The sequence below is a fragment of the Tetrao urogallus genome, assembly GCF_951394365.1.
Source record: "Tetrao urogallus genome assembly, chromosome: Z".
Classification (NCBI taxonomy): domain Eukaryota; kingdom Metazoa; phylum Chordata; class Aves; order Galliformes; family Phasianidae; genus Tetrao; species Tetrao urogallus.
In genome coordinates, this window is record NC_136816.1 from 18,992,335 (window position 1) to 19,013,268 (window position 20,934).

Here is a 20,934-nt window from a genome sequence, read left to right on the forward strand (position 1 = left end):
GTATATGAGAGAGGCTGTGAACGTAGTCTAGTCTACCCAGATGTCAGCACTTACGGCTTGGACATGCACCATCTCTGCTGGGTCAACAGCTGGCTAAAGGGCTGGGCTCAGAGAGAGTGATGGTGAATGGAGTTAAATCCAGCTGATAAGGTGGAGGTCAGCCTCTTCTCCCATGTAATTAGTGATAGAAAAAGAGGGAATGGCATCAAGTTGCTCCAGGTGAGGTTCAGGCTGGATATTAGGAAACATTTCTCAGAAAGAGTAGTGAGACATTGGAACAGGCTGCCCAGTGACATGGTGGAGTCACCTTCCTTGGAGGTGTTAAAGGGAAGGGTAGATGTAGTATTTAGGGATGTGATTTTATGGGCAGTATTGGTGGTAGGTATACAGTTGGACTAGGTGATGGTAGAGATCTTTTCACAGATTGATTCTGTGATTTGCCTTTTAAATTGTGGACACAATTTACACTTGTCTGCCAGCTGTGTGTGGGCTTAAATTGAGCCTTCCTGTAAATTGTGCTTGGAAGACATGAAAGGGGTTAAGTAGGAGCCCAGGAAGGCACTGTCAGTGAAACCTTTGGGGTATAATTCAGCCTTTTGCCATGCTGTTCAGTAACTCTTAGAATTAATGAAGTTGTATTCCTTGAGTTGTATTCGGTGGTTGATGCTGGTGTATTTAATAATGCAAGCTCATACTGAAACGTTTCCTTCTGTTGAGGTTCGTATTTCTTCTTTAGCCTTCTTCCTCAACATGCTGATCTTACAATGTTTAATAATATACAAACTCATGCTTCAGCTTCTGTTTGCAGCTCTTTCCTTCTGTACTGCTGCTTTTTTTCACAGAGCTGTTGGAAACCATGTCATCTTTAAGATTGTCTTCCAGGTTCAAGTAATTGCAGTTGTTAGCAGTTAGTTGCTGGTCAAAAAAGTTTTTGGAAGGATACAGGCTTTCCTTGGATACCCATTATGGAATTGATAAACATTGTTTCCTTTGGAAATCAGTTTTAAAAGTTGTTCTGAAGTGCTAGTTTTACTTGTTTGTAAAGTGTGCAGACTTGGATATACTGGATTCATGAACTACAGTTAAGAATTACATTTTTGAATGGCAAATAATGCTGTTAATGCTGGCATATGCTAGTTACATTACATACCAATTGAATATCTATTAATGTTACACTGTGATCTTATAAAATGAGATTTGTGAAACCTGGATGTTTATTTTTGTAGATTGTGTTACTACTTCATAATGTATGCAAAAAATATATATATATCTGTAGAGTTGGATTGCTCCATTATTCTGTTTGCATAACTATTAAAACAGGTTGCAGCCCTTCAAGAGGAGAAGAGCTGCTTGCTTGCTGAGAACCAGATTTTGATGGAACGTTTAAATCAGTCTGACTCTATTGAAGATCCCAACAGCCCTGCTGGTCGTAGGCACTTGCAACTGCAAACACAACTAGAACAACTCCAAGAGGAAACATTCAGGTATGGAAATTACCTGTAACTTGTTTGTAGCTGACAACAGACATAACTATATGTTTGTGTTTTCACTGGCTGAATTATTGGAGTTGGTGCTACTATGACAGTTGTGAAGTTTTTGATGATATTTAAGATTTTAAGATATACCTTTTCATACGTTGTAGTATCAAAAGTTGTGTACAATAATGAAATACTGTCTGCCTGTCCCCATTTACACTGATTTACACTGTTTGGGAGCAACCATTTCATCAGTATTTGAGAATCAGTGGTGATGAAAGGTAGCATGCTTTCCTTTGTATAAATCATTCTGATTCTATTATGTTGGCATAGAAATTCCTAGCTGAACGTTTACTGTGGGTGGTAGTATTATGCAACAAAGTATGTCCTTCTGTTAGGTCTGAAAACAAAATATGTCATATCTGAGAGATGGAGATTTTGAGGTATTGAGCTCAACTCCTCATTTGCATTTCTTCATTGGGTGGAAAAATAGTTTCTCCTTATTTGTCCTTCCTGATCCTTTCAGCTGTTGCTTTCAGCCTCTCTAAGCCTATAATGCTGAGGAAAGGCAGTCTACTTCACTGTTGTCTTTTCATACTTACTGCTATACTTTCCCTCTTCTTTGTGACTGAAACTGTAATATTTCTCTCCTTTTTCTTTTGTTTTCCTGCCCTATTGCGTTTTTCAAATACTTTTGCCAATTGTCAAGTAACTTTCCCTTTTTGTCTATTTTGGCGTTTTCCACTTGTCCTGCAAAGACTTTTTTCTGAGTGTTCAGATGCATCATCTCCCTCCAGTACCCTGAAAAATAATTAACATTTCTCTTTTGTAGCAGCCAATGTGTGTTTTCTTGTTTCTGTATGTCTACCCTGTGAAGGTATAGTACTGTGGTATCTCGTTAGTGTAAACCCTTTAACTCTGCTGAGTCATATCTGTTCTCTGAAGTGATTCACTGAAGTGAAGTACCTGAGCCTTTTGACTGTTTCCTATTTGTATTAAACAGATTTTTCTCCCCTTAATCAATGTCTGCATTGCCAGTTACTGTAGTTTCAGGTTTTGGAGGGCTTTGTAAATCTTTTTTACCTGAAGCCTGTCTTTCAGTTCTTTACCTCCTCTCGCTTCTTTCTTAGTATTTGCTATCTTATGTCTGTGTTCTTTCTCCAGCTCTACCCAACCAAACAAGAAGTATGTACAGCTTAACTGATGGGAAGAGTGGTCTGGTGTTGTTATTTCAAACTTAACTCTGTGTCCGTCGACAGTTTGGGACTATCAAAATTCCAGCCTTTGTTGTATTTGGCTTAGCTGGCCTACTGATCATATTTATCCTCTATTCTTGCTACAGTTAACTTGCTTCGGTTTCCTACTGAATTCCTTTAATTAACGAAGTACTTTTTTTGCTTGTACTTGTTTCGGATTGTCTTCATTTTAATTTTGGATCGTAATTAGGATAGTATTTTATGTTGCAACTTGTTTTCTGTTTCTACTCTTTCAAATGCTTTGATAAAATTTCTCTTAGTTATACCCCCTGTTCACTGCCAGGTTAATGCAGCTTTGCCTATATATACTGTAGATGAGTAGTTCACCCCTGAAATTTTATTCTGTTTTATGTGCTGGTCAAAATATGTAGCTAAATTACTTGATTCTTAAGAACAAGTTAAGCTGTAAGAGTAAATAAGAACACCTCATAGTGTTTTTTATTTATTCTTATTTTATTTATACTACATCTGGCAATGGTACATCAGGTCAGTGCTATTGGAAGTGTATGGAACTGGAACAGCTAAATAAAGTCCTGGAATAAAGTCATCATATTCAAACTCTGTACAGCTCAAGATGAAAAAGATTGGAAATTTCTGCTTGAAAATCCATTTCTGAAAAAGTGCAGTGACAAAAAAGTTAGATTGTCTTTCTATTAAGAGATCACAACCTTGTGATGTTCCTAATAGAAATACTGACATAAAATTAAAATAATCAGAACACTCAATCTGCTTCTATCCTTTTCCAATAAGCCTGGCATTTGGGTGTGTATGTGATGTTGCACATCAGAGTGCTGTTTTCCTTTCCTATGTATGTCATCTTAGAGAAAAGATGTATTCTTATAGAGAAGATGGTGAAGAAAGATAACTATGGGTCAAGCTAAGGAATTGTTTTCTGTTTTACATTATTTCTACAGATTAGAAGCTGCCAAAGATGACTACAGAATACGCTGTGAAGAACTGGAGAAGGAAATTGCTGAATTGAGACAACAGACAGAAGAGCTTACTACGTTGGCAGAGGAAGCTCAATCTCTGAAGGATGAGATAGATGTACTGAGGTACACAGACCACTACAGTTTTGCTTAAACAAATATTACCTATTGATTAGGCACTTAATGAATATTAGCAAATGTAGCGATGTTATACTGTCTTATGGCTGTAACAAGTCACGTACTGATCTCTGAGTGCAGACTGTTCTCCACTTACTGTTCCCTTCATGATATGGGAGTTCATTCTTGTGAAGGAGATAGACCTCTTGTGGTATTGTGTTTGTACTTTGGGTGGCACTTTGGCTCATCATCCACACTGGAGAGATGTGGATTTGACAGCTGAACCACCTGGTGGATAAGAAATCCAGGCTGCGGACAAAGGGTGGTGGTCAATGGTTCTGTGTCCAGGTGGAGGCTGGTAACATGTGGTGTCCCCCAGGGGTCTGTCTTGGGACTGTTGCTCCTTAACATCTTTATCAGTGACATTGATGATGGAATTGAGTGCACTCTCAGCAAGTTTGAGCACTCTCAGCTGACGACACCAAGCTGAGTGGTGCAGTTGACATGGTGGAAGGAAGGGATGCCAGTCAGAGGGACATCAACAGGCTTGAAGGGTGGGCCCAGATGAATCTAGCAAAGTTCAATACAGCAAAGTGCAAGGTTTTGGACTTGGGCCGGAGGAATCCCAGGCATCCATACAGACTAGAAGGAGCAGTCCTTGAGAGCAGCCCTGAAGAGAAGAACCTGGGGGTCCTGGTGGATGAAGAACTAAACATGAGCCAGCAGTGTGCTCTTGCACCTTGGAAGGCCATTGGTATCCTTGACTCCACTGGAAGAGGCATGGCCAGCAGGGGCAGGGAGGTGATTGTCCCTCTCTACTCTGCCCTCGTGAGGCCCCACCTGGAATACTGCATCCAAGTCTGAGGCCGCCGGTACAAGAAAGACAGAGCTATTGGAGAGGGTCCAGAGAAGGACCACTAAGTTAATCAGAGGGCTGGAGCGCCTCTCCTGCAAAGACAGGTTGAGGGAGCTGGGCTTGTTCAGCCTGGAGAAGAGAAGGCTGCAGGGCGACCTCATTGCCGCCTTCCAGTACCTAAAGGGAACCTGTAAACAGAAGGGCAGTCAACTCTTTTGAAGGGTGGACAATAGAAGGGGAAGTGGTTTTAAGTTGAAGGAGGGAAAATTTAGGTTGGATATCAGAGAGAAGCTCTTTATTGTGAGAGTGGTGAGGTGCTGGAGCAGGCTGCCTGGAGAGGTTGTGGATGCCTTGTCCCTAGAGTAGTTCAAGGCCAGATTGGATGTGGCCCTGGGCAGCCTGGTCTAGTATTAAATGTGGAGGTTGGTGGCCTTGCCTGTGGCAGGGGGGTTGGAGATTCATGATCCTTGAGGTCCTTTCCAACCCAAGCTGTTCTATAATTCTGTATGATATTAACATGTGACAGCTGTTTTTACCACTGGATTTTAGAACCCATAGTTGTGATAACCAACTGTGCTGGGGGTTTATAAAGTGGAACAGCCCCCTTTTGCTGTGAAATGTAATTCTTTATCACTGTCTTCTTGCTACCATCAGTTATTCAGATTGTCTGTCACAAGGCTAACGTGACTTATTACAATACTGACTTTTCTAATTCACTGGATTTATTTCAGCAGCATCTATCTTTATGTTCTCTGTCATTCATGTTGGTTATGAGCCTGTAGTACTGCACAATTCCATACACTTTCAGTGTCACAAGCACAGGTTCAACAACAGAGTCTTGCTCCAGAGTCTGTCCTTATTGAGGAGTTAAGAAGATTTTACTTGCCCCAGTGTCTCATAAATTGATCATCAACATGGAATTCTCCAGATTTCTTAGGCAGCTGAGTACGTAAATTAATTGTAAAATGAAGCTGGGATGGGGTTAAGAGCAGAGAAGGAATGGTCACTGTCTTCCTGGTGATGCATGCATCAGGTTTTTCTAATTTCATTATGGGTTCCATTATCTGAATTTTGTCATCCTGTGAGACAGAGGAGTTTGTTACATGGTGTTCAACTGCTGGAGATGTTGGACTTTGGATGTGCCATAGTCTTTGTCCTAGCTTCATAACTAGCAGTAATAACTTTAGACCTATTCTAAAATACAAATCTAACAGTTTTTAAGAACTGTTGCCATTGCTGCTGAACTTCAGAAGGGAATTGGGGTCATAATGCATAAGCTTTTACTCTGTTAATTTCTGGGATTTTGTGCGGTACTACTTTGGGGTAATATTTTCTTTCTCAGCTTCCAACATATTTTAACTTGTTCATTTCTTAATGTGTGTACCATAGCCCTCAGGCAACTTCCAAGTAGCAACCATAATCCTGCCTCTCTCCTCACTATATAGTTTACTTTTCTTTCTGTTAAGCAGCCTTATCAAACTGCCATATGATCAGTGCAGTTTTTCCCTACTGATTCAGTGAAGATGATCATATTCTGTTTTTTATAAACTTTTGCCTTTAATCTTTCCAGCACGTAGTCCATATTTAAACTCTTTGTTAGTAATCTGAGTAATAATGGTCTTTTTGCTTCCCAGTGTTACTTCTCTTCTGAGTCACACTAAGCACCTTCATTCCTGAAATTATGTTGGTCTGCCAGCAGGAGGCTTTAAAAAAAAAAACAAACTGATTTTTGCTTCAGCTGGTGTTCTGAAGTGTACTTCCTCTATGTTCAGGAATACCAGGATTATTGTATTGATCTGTACCAGTGGATGGACTGAGACTCCATTATTTCTACCAACTCAGCTATTAGTGCAGCTTGCACATGTGGCTTCATTGGGGAGCTGGCCACACTGAATAAACATTAAATGTGTACTGTGACCTTCAAGATGGTACAGACTTGTGGTCAAATAATAGTTTTAGTATTATTGTACCTTCCATCAGCAGCTATTTGAATTAACAGATGGTGGAAGGAAATTAAGTTCAGTAGTGAAAATATATGGTAGTGTGAAGATATGATCACTTCCTTGTGTTACTTGTGATGCCTTGGGATGTCTTTTACATTACTTCTAAACATGAAGGAAGCTTCGGGACATTTGATTTTCTTCATTTTCAGAATACAAATTTGATACAAATCTTTCCCTCCAGGCATTCTTCTGATAAAGTAGCCAAGTTAGAAAGCCAAGTGGAATCTTATAAGAAGAAATTAGAAGACCTGGGTGATTTGCGTCGGCAAGTGAAACTCTTAGAAGAAAAGAATACAGCATACATGCAAAATACTGTAAGCCTGGAAGAGGAGCTGAGGAAGGCCAATGCAGCACGCAGTCAGCTGGAGACGTATAAGAGGCAGGTGAGAAAGTCATCATCAACACAACATTTCTCTGCATTTTTAAACACTTCCTTGTCGTAACACAGTTGCTACCTGAAGGTAAAATACAAATGATGAACAAACACCTCTTTACTTGTTTTTTAGGTATTGCCTTTCTTATCTGTTCTTGCAATTCTTACATCTGTGTAAAATGTGTTTGTCAGCACGCACATCTTTGTACTTTACAAAAATCAATGGGTGTGAGAATTATTTTTTTCAAACTCAGTAGTAAGGCTTGGGTTACAGCCTCTTCTTTAAGATATACTTAGAAATTATATACTTAGAAATTTACAGCAGCGAGGGATGTACCACAGTTGAGGTAAGTTACTCCCTTGTTTAAGTATCCTTTTTTTTCCAAGTTTGTCTGATACGTATGAAATTTCTAGTTATATACAGGTCTAAAGGAAGAATGATGTATACTGTCTAAAGAGAGAAGGACGTATACTGTCCTTGTTTATATGCACCCAGAAGAGTACAGAATTTTTAATCAGCACACTCTTTGGTGTGAAGGACGTCTGTTTGTATTGCTTAACAAGGTATTACATGATCCTGTTTCTGTAAAGAAGGAGGGTGTGCTGATCTCTCTGCTTCTACACTGATGTGACATAATTCTTGGATTGTTGTTTCAGGGCCAGACAGAGGCTAGTTTGTTAGAGTGGTAGTGCCTGCTATGTATTTCTGCTCGATCTGATACTCCGGGTGGTCATGTTACCATGCTTACATGTACACGCCAGCTTACAGCAGAAAAAGAACACAAAAGTGACCACAAACTACAAGCCCTGATACAATGTGTGGTCCGGGGACTTGAAAACTTTTTCTGCATGTGGTCATCTTTACTGTTAAGACAACAAACTTCAGCCCCTGTGGACTAATTGTAGATACAGTTCAAGTGATACCATGAGAAACAAAGAACTTGGGTGAGAAAAATACTGACATAACAGTCAAAGGAAAAAGTAAATACAGAAAGCAGTAACTGATCACACAGGAGTAGTTCATGTTTACTAGCAGTAAATATTCCTTGCCTTTAACAGCTGAGCACACAAATATAAGTATCTCGTGGGCTAGAGTGATTGAAAGTAAGGGGGCTTGTGAGAGCTGAGCAGCATTTAAACAGCACTTCTTCCAAGCTCAGGATCAGTGCATCCCTAAGAGTACGAAACTGGGGAAGGGAGGCAGGAGACCTGTGTTGAATGAGCAAGGAGCTTGTGGATGAGATCAAAGGGAAAAAGAAACTTCATGAAATGTGCAAATTAGGGCATGTCCTCTTGGGAAGAGTATAGGAGTGTTGTCAGGGCCTGCAGGGAAGCGATGAGTATGGCTAAAGCTCACCAGGAGCTGAAGCTGGCAAAGGAGATAAAGGATAATAGGAAGGGTTTTCTTAAGTATGTTAACGGTAAAAGGAATGCTAGGGATGATGTGGGTCTCCTGCTAAATGATGGAGGTGTCCTGGGAACAGGGGATGCTGAGAAGGTGGAGATGCTGAACGCCTTCTTTGCTTCAGTAGTCACTTCAAAGACTCTTCCCTCCAGCGTCCAGGAGTCCTGAGGGTGAGAGTCTGAGAAATGGAGAGCTTCCCTTTGGTCGAGGAGGGAGTGATCCAGGAGCATCTAGGTGGGATCAGTGTGCACAAATCCATGGGTCCTGATGGGCTGCACCCAATGGGATGCATTCACGTGTACTGAGGGAGGTGGCAGAGATGACTGCCGGACCGCTTTGTCATCTTTGACAGGTCTTGGAGAACAGGAGAGGTGCCTGAAGACTGGAGCATAGCCAATGTCACTCTGGTCTTCAAAAAGGGCAAGAAAAAGGATGTGGGAAACTACAGGCCAGTCAGTCTCACCTCTGTCCCTGGAAAGGTGGTGGAACAGCTTGTTCTGGATGCCATCTCTGAGCAATTGGAAGAGAAGGCTATCAGGAGTAGTCAGCATGGATTCATCAAGAGGAGATGGTGCTCGACCATCTCTGCAGCCTTCTCTGATGACATCAGTGGCTGGGTAGTTGGGGGGAAAGCAGTGGATGTCATCAATCTTGACTTTAGCAAGGCTTTTGATACTGTCTCCCACAGCATCCTGATACTGAAGCAGAGAAACTGTGGGACAGATGAGTGGACAGTGAGGTGGGTTGAGAACTGGCTGGCTGGCCAAACTCAGAGGGTGGTGATCAGTGGTGCAGAGTCTGGTTGGAGACCTGTGACTAGCAGTGCTCCGCAGGGCTCAGTGCTGGACCTGGTCTTGTGCAAAATCCTCATTGACGACCTTGGCGAGGGGATAGTGTGCACCCTCAGCAAGTATGCCCACGATACAAAGCTGGGAGAAGTGGCCTGTAGGCCACAGAAGGCTGTACTATCATTCAGCAGGAGCTGGAGAGGCTGGAGAGCTGGGCAGTGAGAAACCAGATGAGGTTTAACAAGAGCAAGTATTGTACCTGTCCAGTCTTGCACTGGGGAAGGAGTAACAGGATGTATCAGGAGAGAGTGGGGGCAGACCTGCTGGAGAGGAGCTATGTGGAGAAGGACCTGAGAATCCTGGTGGACAACAGGGTGGCCATGAGCAAGCAGTGTGCCAAGAAGGCCGTTGGGATCCTGGGATACATGAAAAGGAGTGTGTCCAGCAAGTCAAGGCAGGTGATCCTCCCCCACTGCTCTGCCCTGGTAAGGCCTCACCTGGAGTGCTGTACACAGTTCTGGGCTCCCCGGTACAAAAAGACAGAGATCTCCTGGAAAGAGCCCAACGGAGGGCCTCAAAATGGTAAAGGGCCTGGAGCATCTCCTCTGTGAAGGAAGGCTGGGTGACCTATGTATGTTCAACCTTGAGAAATGAAGGCTGAGAGAGGATCACATTAATGTTTGTAAGTATCGTTAAATGTGAGAGACAAAGGGATATGACCAATCTCTTTTCAGTGGTCTGTGGGGACTGGACAAGGGGAAATGGACATACACTGGAACAGAGGAAATTCCACACCAGTACGCAAAAGAAATTCTTCATGATGAGGGTGAAGGAGCAGGTTGGCAGAAACAGGTTGTCTAGGGAGGTTTTGGAGTCTCCTTTCTTGGAGTAATTCAAGACCTGCCTGGACATCTACATGTGCAGCTTTCTTTATTGGGCCTGCTTTGGCAGGGGGGTTGGACCCTTCCTACAATTCTGTGGTTCTGTGATGACTTTGTAACCTTTGTGTCTAGATCTGATTGTACATAACTGAGGTAAGGATTTTGGAAGGGGCAGTCCTGTCATTTGTTCTGCAAAAAGCACTGTTTCTTTTCAGTGCTCCGTGGGTGAGATTTCCAATATGAGGTGCTGATAATTTGTAGAGAACCGGTCCACTGTCTGAGACTGGAATAAACATCAAGTGCCCTCACGTGAGAGGTGATAGTTTGGTGATAGTTTCTTTCACCTAATTACAGTGTCTCAAAATGATCATAAAGTGTATATACCTTACATGTCCTGTTGGATTTTTTTGGAACGTGGCTATGAATTGTGAACTGTCATTTCATTATTTTCTCTGAATCTTAACTTTTGCTATAAAAATGAAGCCAGGTTTAAAGATTCAGATGTTATACAATTGATCACTCATTTGCTACTGTAGAGCAACATGTCTTCCCTGATGTGTGGAGGAATCCAACCCCAGTTAAGATATTAGAGTAGAGTTATTGGCGATATTTATCTGGCTAAGAAAACTTGTGCTGTGCAGGTGAAGGTTCAAGCTGCTGTAGTGATCTGCAAGGAAATCTCATCAATATTAGTTTCCTTAAGATAAGCTTGGTGATGGCATATTGTACTTGGAGACATAATAGCACTTATTTAGGAGGCATTGTTCACTTTTCCGAAAGCAAGTGCAAGCATTTTCTGAGAAACTTTTTATTGCACCATGAAGAATTCAGATGTGCAGATTCCATGATTACTTTTGCAATTTTGATTCAGTCCCTTTGTGCTTGTGTGTTCTATTTTTAACAGTATGTCCCGCTTTTCTTTGCAAGGTTACTGCTTTACTCATTCCACATGTCAGATAATGCTCAGTAAACGTTATGGCAATTCATTTATTTATTTATTTATTTATTTATTTTTTAGTCTTCTGCATTACCATGTAGCTGTGTATCTTTCTGAACACTCCCAAATGCTGATTTGGGGCAGTTTATTTCCTGCTGTGTTTTTCTGTATAACATTACCATAGCTTGAATTATTACAGACATTAATGTATTTATTCTAATTCAGATAGGAATGTATCTATTTTACAAAGAGGGCAAAATCGTAGATGAAGGCCTCGATTCTTTTTGTATCCCCAGTGATGGAAGTCACATCTGAAAAATTAAATATTTTCCAATCTGGCATTGTAAATTTTTTCTGATCTCAGAAATGGCAGGTGTTATTTATTATTTCATGTCTTTATTAACAAGAAAAAAAAAACCAACAACAAAAAAGCACCACAAATAAAAAAAAAAACAAAAACAGTATCTTTCATTCTAAGACAAAGACCATGCAGATTTTCAGGCCTGGTTATTTTCTTATAGTTTTTCACAGTGAAAGTAAAACGTAATTGCAACTGCTAGGCAGTCTTATATAGGCACAGCTACTGTTTTGCACTGACAGATTGTTAGTCACTTCTCTATGATCTGAAACCGAAGAGAAAGCCACCTTATGAATTGCTTCAGAAGAAGTTTTATGTCTTCAGCTGAATCATCATTCAGCTTATGTATTTGCAGCTAAGTCTTTATTCAGATTACTTGCTTCTATGCTTTCTACATTATGAGTATTACTAATATCTGAGAATGAGCTTTCGTTAGTAAAGGTTGAGAACTTTGGAAAGGCAAAACTTTGCTGATTTGCCTTCTGTTCACTGATTGTTTCTATGTATTAAATAAACTCTTTACTGATCTGTGGTTAAAAGTATATACTTGACACTGTTAGACGTGTATTTCATTCTTAGTAAACTGATAATGAGCCTCTGGCCAAATCTTTATATTAGTGTATTAAAAAATAATTAGGAAAATTTCAGGTTAGGAGACATTATCTGACTACATAAACTGGCAGTTGAGTTCTGAGTAAGGCTTCACAACAATTGTAGATAATTTCATTGAAGGTTTTTTTTTTTCCTCTTGGCTTCTCAGAAAGCAGAAGGATTTTTGCACTGCTCCTGAGCAATTTGTAGAAGTACATAGCTTTTTTTTTTCCTGTTAGACCTGGCTAAGCTTCCAGTCCTGTTTGTAGATATATTGAATGTATTTTACAGGTTTTGCTTCTTGTTTTTGTCATGAGACCTAATACTTGGATGCTGTTAGTTTTGCTGAAACACAGAAAAACAAGAAGTTTTTGGAAGTCCTATAGATAAACATTTTGCTTGTTTTACAAAATAACTTGTGGTGCATGGTAATTGGCTACTTCTGTTTTATGTATTTTGTTTTAATACTAATATTTGCAGACAAATTATTGATTCTTGTTCTCACAGGCAGTTGAACTACAAAACAGGTTATCTGAAGAATCCAAGAAAGCTGATAAATTAGATTATGAATGCAAACGGCTGAAAGAAAAAGTAGACAGCCTCCAAAAAGAAAAAGATGTAAGTGCCAAGGTGGTGGGGTTTTTATTTTTGGTAGTAGTGAAAGCAACTTTGTGTCCTTTGTAACAGAGAGATGTCATAACAAAAATTAGCCATTTACAGCAACCTTTTTAAATTAGGAAGCCTTTTTTTCACTTATAATTTCCTCATGTATGTTTTATAATATACTTTTTAAATCTAACTGTACAGCATAGAATTAAACGACTAAAATCATATGCAACACTTCTTAAAAATGAAGAGCCTTCACAGTTGAGATCTGAAATTGTTTCTTGCCCTTTCCTCATGAGAAGGTTAATAAACGCTCAGCATAATTGTCATGTATTCTGAATGACTATTTAAAGTAGGTGTATCTGCAGTATCTTCCTTATAACTAAATTATTATTTTTTTCTTTTAAGATCTTTCTTTGAAATACCAACTGCATGCTTCTGTTTACGTAGTCGTGAATGCTGCAGCAAGAGGCTTAGGAGTCTTGTAGAAGGATGTTTCCATTGTTATAGTCTTGCCTTTCACGATAGTTCATTGACCTGTCTTGTAGTGTTAACATGGAATACACAGGACTGGTCTGTTCTGTTCCTCTCTGTCATTTACCGCTAATAATTCTGAGATCAGTTACTCTGTCCCCTCTTGCTAAGACCAGACTTTCAGACTTTTTCTTGTATACTCTTATTTCGCACCAGTTTTTTGTTTGTTTTTCCTAGGAATGCATTTGCAGTGCTCCTAAGCATGGCTGGCACTTTTGAGTTAGAAATTTCTCAAGGTTGAAGTATAAATCCATTTATTCATCAGGAAAGTTCCTTATAGGCATTTCCTTTAATATATCGTGTTGCCTGCTGAATCCTTTCAAGAAAGGGCAGTCCTTACCCTTAAATAGTATCTGTAAGGTAGTAAATCTTCACTTATTTTCAGTTCACAGGTCTTTGATTTCTATATTTTAATTTTTTAACTACTCTGACAGTTGTCCTTTTCACTTCCATTTGTTCTTCAGCTCAGATTGGAATGCTTATAGTTATCATTTGTGCTTTGGCTTTCATCTCTGCTTCTTATTTAAAGCTTGTTTTTCCAATTTTATTATGTTTAACAGCAGTAAGATTGTGTTTGTGGCTTGTCTGTTGCTTGATAGACCATTTTGTCTTGCACAAAGGATCTGAATTGTAGGTGACTGTTGTACAGTTTTCAGTTTGCTACTGCCTGGCTAATAGCATATTCTTTTTACTTAGGTTGTTTTTCAGTACTTTCTTCTGAATTGATACGCACCTTTGAGAACTAGTTTATAGTTGAAGATTCTCAACGTTTGTATTAGAGATACACCACCAATGTTATCTGCTCTCCCCAGTGATCACATACATATCACTAGCGTTGCCCATCGCAGATCAGAAGCCACGTGACGGTACTTTGTCAGTTACATTTTAGAGGCAGTTTTGTCCTTTTCTTTATATTCAGGCCAAGGGTGGTACGAGGTTTTGTATCTCTAGCTTTGCAGGTGAATTTCAATTCTGTGGTCTGTTTTTTGAGACGTAATATTATTGGATGAGTTGACTTTGTCTTCACTGTACAAATGAAGACTTTGAGCATTGTCTATTCGTTGGAATATTCTAGCACTTGATTAATTGGCTTAATGTCTTCTCACTGCAACAAACTGCAGAATCTTTGCTTTCAGCAACTGAACTTGAACATTCCTCTGACCAGCCATTTTTCTGTATTTATAGTAAAGCCATTAACCTGCAAGACTCATGAAGTGGCTTGCTGTGCTAGCGGAATGCACACTGTATCCAGATGGTTGTGACAGTTGCACCAGAGTTCCCTGGTTAGGATTCAGAAATACAACAGAAGCCTCTGCCACACCTCACCAATAAAGTCTTTGCCAAGGGTTTTCCAAGTTAGGGGTCCATTTAGGCTGAAATATAAAATACATCAAACTGTTAATATGATTGGATTCAAGGAGCTATCAGTATACACAGCTCTGTACCTACACAGAGTTGAGGTTTGACTTGGGCCTTTTAGTGGTGCTGGATATTTCTGATACTGGAGCAAACTACAACTTAGATCTTTAAATAGTTGCTGTTCTCTCCTTTCATTTTTCACTGTTGGAGTCTTTCAAGATTAAAACTTATTGTTATCTGTTAATTCTCATTTTTGCCAAAAGGAGACTTCTGTCAGATGGGAGTATATTTAGATGATGCTACTTTAGAGCCCATCTGTCTAGATCCCAAGATGGGCCTGTTCTGTTTTTCAGTTCTTTGGACTGAGTCTTAGGTCTTAGTCATCTTAAGTACCTGAGATGCTGGCTGGTGATTGGCAGGGCCAGTTAACACAAGTCAGGAAGGGGTTATGGAACTGCTGCTCACACTTTCGCTGCTGAAAGAGAAACAAAACCAAGTTAATCAAGTTTGTCTTTTGTGTTGACTGTGTCTTTTATTTCACTCTTGGCTAAGTCTTGATTTCATGGTGAAGGAAACGTCTGCAGTGTCTTCTCACTTCCCTTCATCAGGGATTTGTTCCAAGGGAAAGTGAAGAGGAAGATGGCTTACTGGTTCCTGTACATACTGTTTCCTATGTGGTACCAGAACTTTATGTCTCTAATAAAATGATGGTGTCAGCTTGTATCCTAATGTTTTTACTCCCCATAGCTGTGTTAGCAGAGCATCAAAAATAACACTGTTTGTGTGAAATACTTTAAATTTCTTCTTATTCTGTTGTGAAATAAGCTGAGATGCCTTAATTCGAAAACCAGTCTCTGATATCACATTCAATTCTTTTGAAAGTGCTGATGCTATGCCTTTCATCAAATTGCATAGTTTAAAGATGGAATGGCAGTGCCAAAACTTATATTTATTCTCTTTCCAATTATTTAGAGATTAAGAACAGAAAGGGATTCTTTGAAAGAAACTATTGAAGAGCTCAGGTGTGTACAAGCACAGGAGGGTCAACTCACCACTACAGGTAACAAATGTGGAGATTAAAAGCATCTTTTCTAAAGTTCATGAGATTTATCTGAACAGTATTGATTGTACTTTGGGAGAAAATAAATGTAGACTTCTTTGAAAGCATCAGTGAGAAGCTGCTTTTACTACTCATAACTTGCGTAACTTCTGATTTCAGAACTTTCAGACTCCTCACTGTGGTAGTTCTAGGATGTATTTCTAAATTGTTTAGTCAGTCTGAAGAAAATTACTTATGCTTTCTCAAGTATGTATGGTATTTCATGTGTTGCAGTGTGTTTATTATGTTGCACAGCTTTTTGAATAATCTGTTGAGAAAATCACCACAAAATATGTTGACCAGATTGATTGTAGGCAGAAATAGCAGTTGTTTCTCAAATGAAATTGTGCTTGCCTGTCCTCCTGTAGCTTGATTCTGTGTCATTTTCCATTCTGTAGCATTACTCTAAAATTACAAACTTGTAGAACGAATTTACTTCTGTTTCTTTAAAAGAAAGTAACTGGTCTGCTTGCTAAATGTTTTACTTTTTCTGACTCAGGATCGATGCTCCTAGGAAGACAAGAATCTTCAGACAGTTTAGCAGCAGAAATTGTTACTCCTGAAATAAAGTAAGCTAATATGTGTGCTTTGTTATACTAACCATTATGATGTACCCATAAATGAGTGGTTTACATCTTAATAAGTGCTGGAAAGTTTATGCAGTTAATGTTTTCCAACTCATTTTGGATTTCTGTGCAACAAAAGCTTTTATGCTTTAGACAAAGTTCATTTGGCCTCTCTTCAGTTTTTGTATTGTGCTCCAAAAGGAAAAACAACAAACTTCACCTCAGACTGTACTTTTTCTGCAGAGAGTTCATGTAACTGCAGCTTGTATGTACTCTGACAGAATACCACTACTTGCTGTTGTGAAAGGAAAAAATGGCTAACACTTGAAAGGAGCAATAGATTTTGTAACCAATTTTATATCTTAGTAAATGATTGATTTATGCAAGAGCAGAACAGCCATGGCAGAGCTGAAAGAGGTTGAAAGTTACGTTATACCAGTAAGCTCATTCATTATCACTATAACCTGAAAATTAAGTTATTGAAAGACAGTCATGTCTCAGATATGTGTTGACACTGTAGGCATTTAATTTTTTTCATCCCTACAAATACTGATACAGTTGTTAAAAATTGGAAAGTTCCTTATCTGGTTAAAAGCAGTGATAAAGGAGTAACTTTTTACAAAGTTAGTCATAGAATACAGTTGACTTTCTTCTATCTCTGCTGATACACCTTAAATTCAAGAGCATTTCTTTCAGTTTTATTCAGGAATTGAAAAATAATGTTTTGTGGCAGTATTAGTGAAGTATGGAGTTACTGATTAAACCTACAAGACTGAACAATAGAAGGCAGGAGCCATAAATGCTTTAAAGACCCAGAGACATTTCACCATCTCCTCACCTTAAACTGAAGATGAAATCTGGATTTTATGGAAGTATGCATCAGTGCAGACTATTTACAGATCCTCAACTCAGCCTCCTTGCCTAGCACGCAGAGGCAGTCACAGTAGCTGCCTTAGTACTAGAACTTCCTGATCTGGAGGTCTGGGCTGCTGCTTCCATAGGTAAAGAAGGAAGGCAGCCCACCCATTCAAGCAGCAGCTACTGTTCTCACGTTCCCCACATTGTGACAGGACATTAATTTGTTTGCAAGCACCTTTCTTCACCTCATGGAGGAAGCCAGTGGACTAGCTGGGAAATTTTTGCAGTCAGGCCTGTTAGTTGCATCTGTGTGAATCAACAGGAAACATGAGGAAAAGCAAACTCTGAAGCAGAAGTAGCTTCCCCAGGTTCTAGCAGTAGTTCATGTACAACTGAGATTACAACCTCCCTTGATGCTTGGCACTTAGTTCTAGATTTTCTGTATTCTACCTAATAAACATGTCGTGCTATACTCTAATATCTAATAGAGTGATTCAGGCAACTTTCTGTTGTATTACTTTCAAAAATTATAGCTCTTTTAACTGGATTTTAATTTGGGGGCTTGAAGACCTAATTGTGGTTTCATATGTCTTCCTTAAATAGGTAAAGAGAATCTTTATGCAATCTTTACACATCCTGTGGTAATCTGATTACAATTTCTGGAAAATTGTGTTTCAAATTGTTTAGGGAAAAACTCATCCGTCTTCAGCATGAAAACAAGATCTTAAAGTTGAACCAGGAAGGTTCTGACAATGAAAAGATCGCCTTGTTGCAGAGCCTTCTTGATGATGCAGATTTACGGAAGAATGAATTGGAGACAGAGAACAGGTAAGAAATATTGTCTTCTGCCCCCCAAGTTGCACTGATTTTTTTCAGACAGTGCTGTACACTTTTGACACTTTTTGTCCAACACAAGGTTCCCCAGCACAATAAAAGAATAGACTTACTGTATTGAGTGAAAAGCTGAAAGGATGTGATTGAAGTACTGCAGAACAAAAAGAATCTGAGAGATAGGGAGGCTGGAAAGAAGGCAGGCTAGAGGGGGGATGTGATTAATGTTTAAAAATATCTAGTGGAAGTGCCTAAAGGAAAGGGAGCTAGAGTCTTTTCAGTAGAGAGGCAGAAGAGGCAATGGGCAAAAACTGAAACACGTGAAATTCTATGTAAATGTAAGAAAATACCTCTTTACTGTGAGTGTTGCTAAACACTGGAATGTGATGCCCAGAAAGGTTGTCTCCATGCATGGTAATAGTCAGAACACAGCGTCACATGTTCTTTGATATAGATATCCATGGAGACAGACAAGATGCATCTGAGGATGCTAAGGTAGTGCTAAGTAAAGCTGACTCTTACTTGTGTGTGGCTGCTCTTCATTTAATCTTTGAAAGGTCTTAGTAATTGATTGAAGTTTTTGAAGTTTGAGAAAAGCTCAATGCCACACTCACCTTCAAAAAGACAAGAAAAAGGATCCAAGGCTGACTGAAATCTGGAATATGCTTCCAGTCACGTGAGGGACAGGGAAGGTCAATGTCAATATTTCAGGCCTGACTAATGTAATTGTCTTCTACAATGAAATGAGTGGCTGCCTATGTGGAAGTGGCTTTGGCAAAGCCTTTGTCACAGTCTTTCATGTTATGTTTATATTCCAAACGGTGGCGTATAGACTGAGTGGTGAACTCAATTGTAGTGAATAGTAGTGCTAACAACAGTGTGGAAAAATTAGCTGGTGGGAGCTAGTTGAGAAAAATGGTCCTTCACTTATGATTAGCACTTGCAAGGCCACTTTTGGATGTAGCACGTAGTTTTGGACATATCAGTGTAGAAAATATGTGGACATACAGGAGTACTGAGGTGAGGGACACTGGAGCACGTCATGTGGGGTAAGACAGAGGACAGGGTTTGTTCAGCCTGAAAAAAAGATGACAGGAGAGATCATTCTGTGATATACATCTGCATAGTGGGAATGTGTGAAGAAGGCAGCTGGTTGACAGTGGAAGTACAAGACGCAGTGGAAACTATTTTAAGTACAAGAGATTCTGAAGGAATACAAAAGGAAAAAAATGTCCAAAAGAAATTTAGAGAAGAGGCACAAAGAAATTGTCGAACCTCGTCTGTAGTGGTATCCAGACCTCAGCATTACAGTAGTCTGCTGTACTTGGACCTGCTTCAAGATATTTAGATAAATAAATTATATAATTATAAATTATATTTAGATAAATAAACTCAGGAGGTCTTTACCAGCCTGCAGGTTGTTAGGGTTCTGTGACTGCATAAAGGCAATACGGTAGTTGTCTTCACACAGAAAGTCAAAAAGAGTTAGAAACTCTTCTCGTATATATATGGAAATAATTTCTTATGACTTACATGAAACACTGACTTGGAAAGGTATCAAAATGTTCTGGGAGGCTGCCGACTCTGACCTCTGGAACTGTTGTACTAAGTTCTGTTATAAATTCTTAGTGAATAAAATGCAGTATTATATCTCTTATGTAGATCTGGAAACAGCAAACCCTAAAAGTCTCAAGCATCATCTTGAAATTTTTTGTTCTTTTCTGAAAAATAAAATTTTACTTATTTCATAGATTGGTAAATCAGAGACTTCTCGAAGTGCAATCCCAGATTGAAGAACTACAAAAATCTTTGCAAGATCAAGATTCAGAAGCTGAAGATGTAAGTAGAAATCTGGGTCAAGCTTACGTTCAAGTAGTTGTAGTGACTTAAACAAGAACTTTTTGTAGAAGTTTCAGCTTGTTATTTAGTAAAGAATCAGACTGCTAGGAATTTCTCATTGTTTAGCATATTCTTTGTTACTTCCTTAACACTAAATTGTTCTTATTTAGATAGAATATAAGACATTTCTGTAAGGGAAAAAATACAAACATTCTAATCAGAGAAAGTATCAAATATGTTTTATTTGATTAAATTTTGTCTGTTCCAATACCAAAGAAAGCATTGTTTAAAATTACACAGAATAAAGAGTTTCGAGGGGAATTAAGGACGTGTTAATTCTCCACATCTTAATAATGTATCTGAAGATATTTTTGTTTCAGTAGTGGAATTTAAGGTCTTTCCTGCTGGTGGATACCCTGTAATTTTTTTTTTAATGTATCAGCTAATGTGAGAAGCTTGGCAGGCCAAAATTGAAAATGGCAAATGATTAGTCACTTAACATAATATAGCAATTTTCTGTTTCCACACACAGAGTTACTTTTGTTGTAAATTTGAGAGTACGCATCATGGCAGGTTAGCGTGAGAACAACTTTCAGTTTTCCACTCAAAAAATGCTTTTGCCATCTCCTGTATTTGATACGAGAAGCTCTCTAAACTTTCTTGAAAACAGCCATTTGCAGGATATATCTATCTATCTATCTATATATACAGTGTGCACTCACAATACCAGTGTATTGCTCTGCTAATTGGCAACAAGTTGTAATGTGTTGTGTTCTATTTTTGTGTTTTTATTTTAAGTGATTTATATTAAAAAATGACAGATCTTCTATCTGCTTGTTTTCATTTAAGAGTTTTTAATTTAGTTTTTTGCATTAATTTTTAGAGTATACTGCATGACTATAAAGACCGTAGTCTGGTTCAATTGAGGCCATTTCCTGAAGTAATTTAGAACGTGTTTTAGAGTTTCTTTTAAAATAGGTTCATGCTATTTTATGATTCTGATATATTCTTTGCATTCTTGTTCATTTACTAAAATCTGATTTTCCAAGATGAACAAGAATATGAAAACGGTATTCTCAGGTACTGTGTATTGTAAATGGTCCCCATTTAATTGAATTCAGCATTATTTACTGCACTGGAATTCTGTTCCTTTTTAAAGCTCTAATTTGGGCTGTAGTTCAGGGCACGTCTGCAGCTTGTTTACAGAACTGATTGCAGCCTGTGTAGGCATAACGTGAGGTGATTATGCGAGTAGTAAAACAGCACCATGGTA

The 20,934-nt window shown here is 39.0% G+C and overlaps 1 protein-coding gene across 1 annotated transcript in view; it reads left to right on the forward strand.

The window, feature by feature from the left end:
• The window catches only part of HOOK3 (hook microtubule tethering protein 3), a gene marked incomplete at both ends in the record, with an annotated part of 69,702 nt that overhangs the window by 38,391 nt on the left and 10,377 nt on the right, over positions 1 to 20,934 (forward strand). Inside the window, 8 exons of the mRNA XM_079548932.1 lie at positions 1,321 to 1,484; positions 3,646 to 3,786; positions 6,818 to 7,019; positions 12,477 to 12,587; positions 15,441 to 15,528; positions 16,067 to 16,136; positions 17,679 to 17,819; positions 19,574 to 19,661. Coding sequence (XP_079405058.1) covers positions 1,321 to 1,484; positions 3,646 to 3,786; positions 6,818 to 7,019; positions 12,477 to 12,587; positions 15,441 to 15,528; positions 16,067 to 16,136; positions 17,679 to 17,819; positions 19,574 to 19,661 — 1,005 coding nt within the window. The remainder of the gene's footprint in view (positions 1 to 1,320; positions 1,485 to 3,645; positions 3,787 to 6,817; positions 7,020 to 12,476; positions 12,588 to 15,440; positions 15,529 to 16,066; positions 16,137 to 17,678; positions 17,820 to 19,573; positions 19,662 to 20,934) is intronic.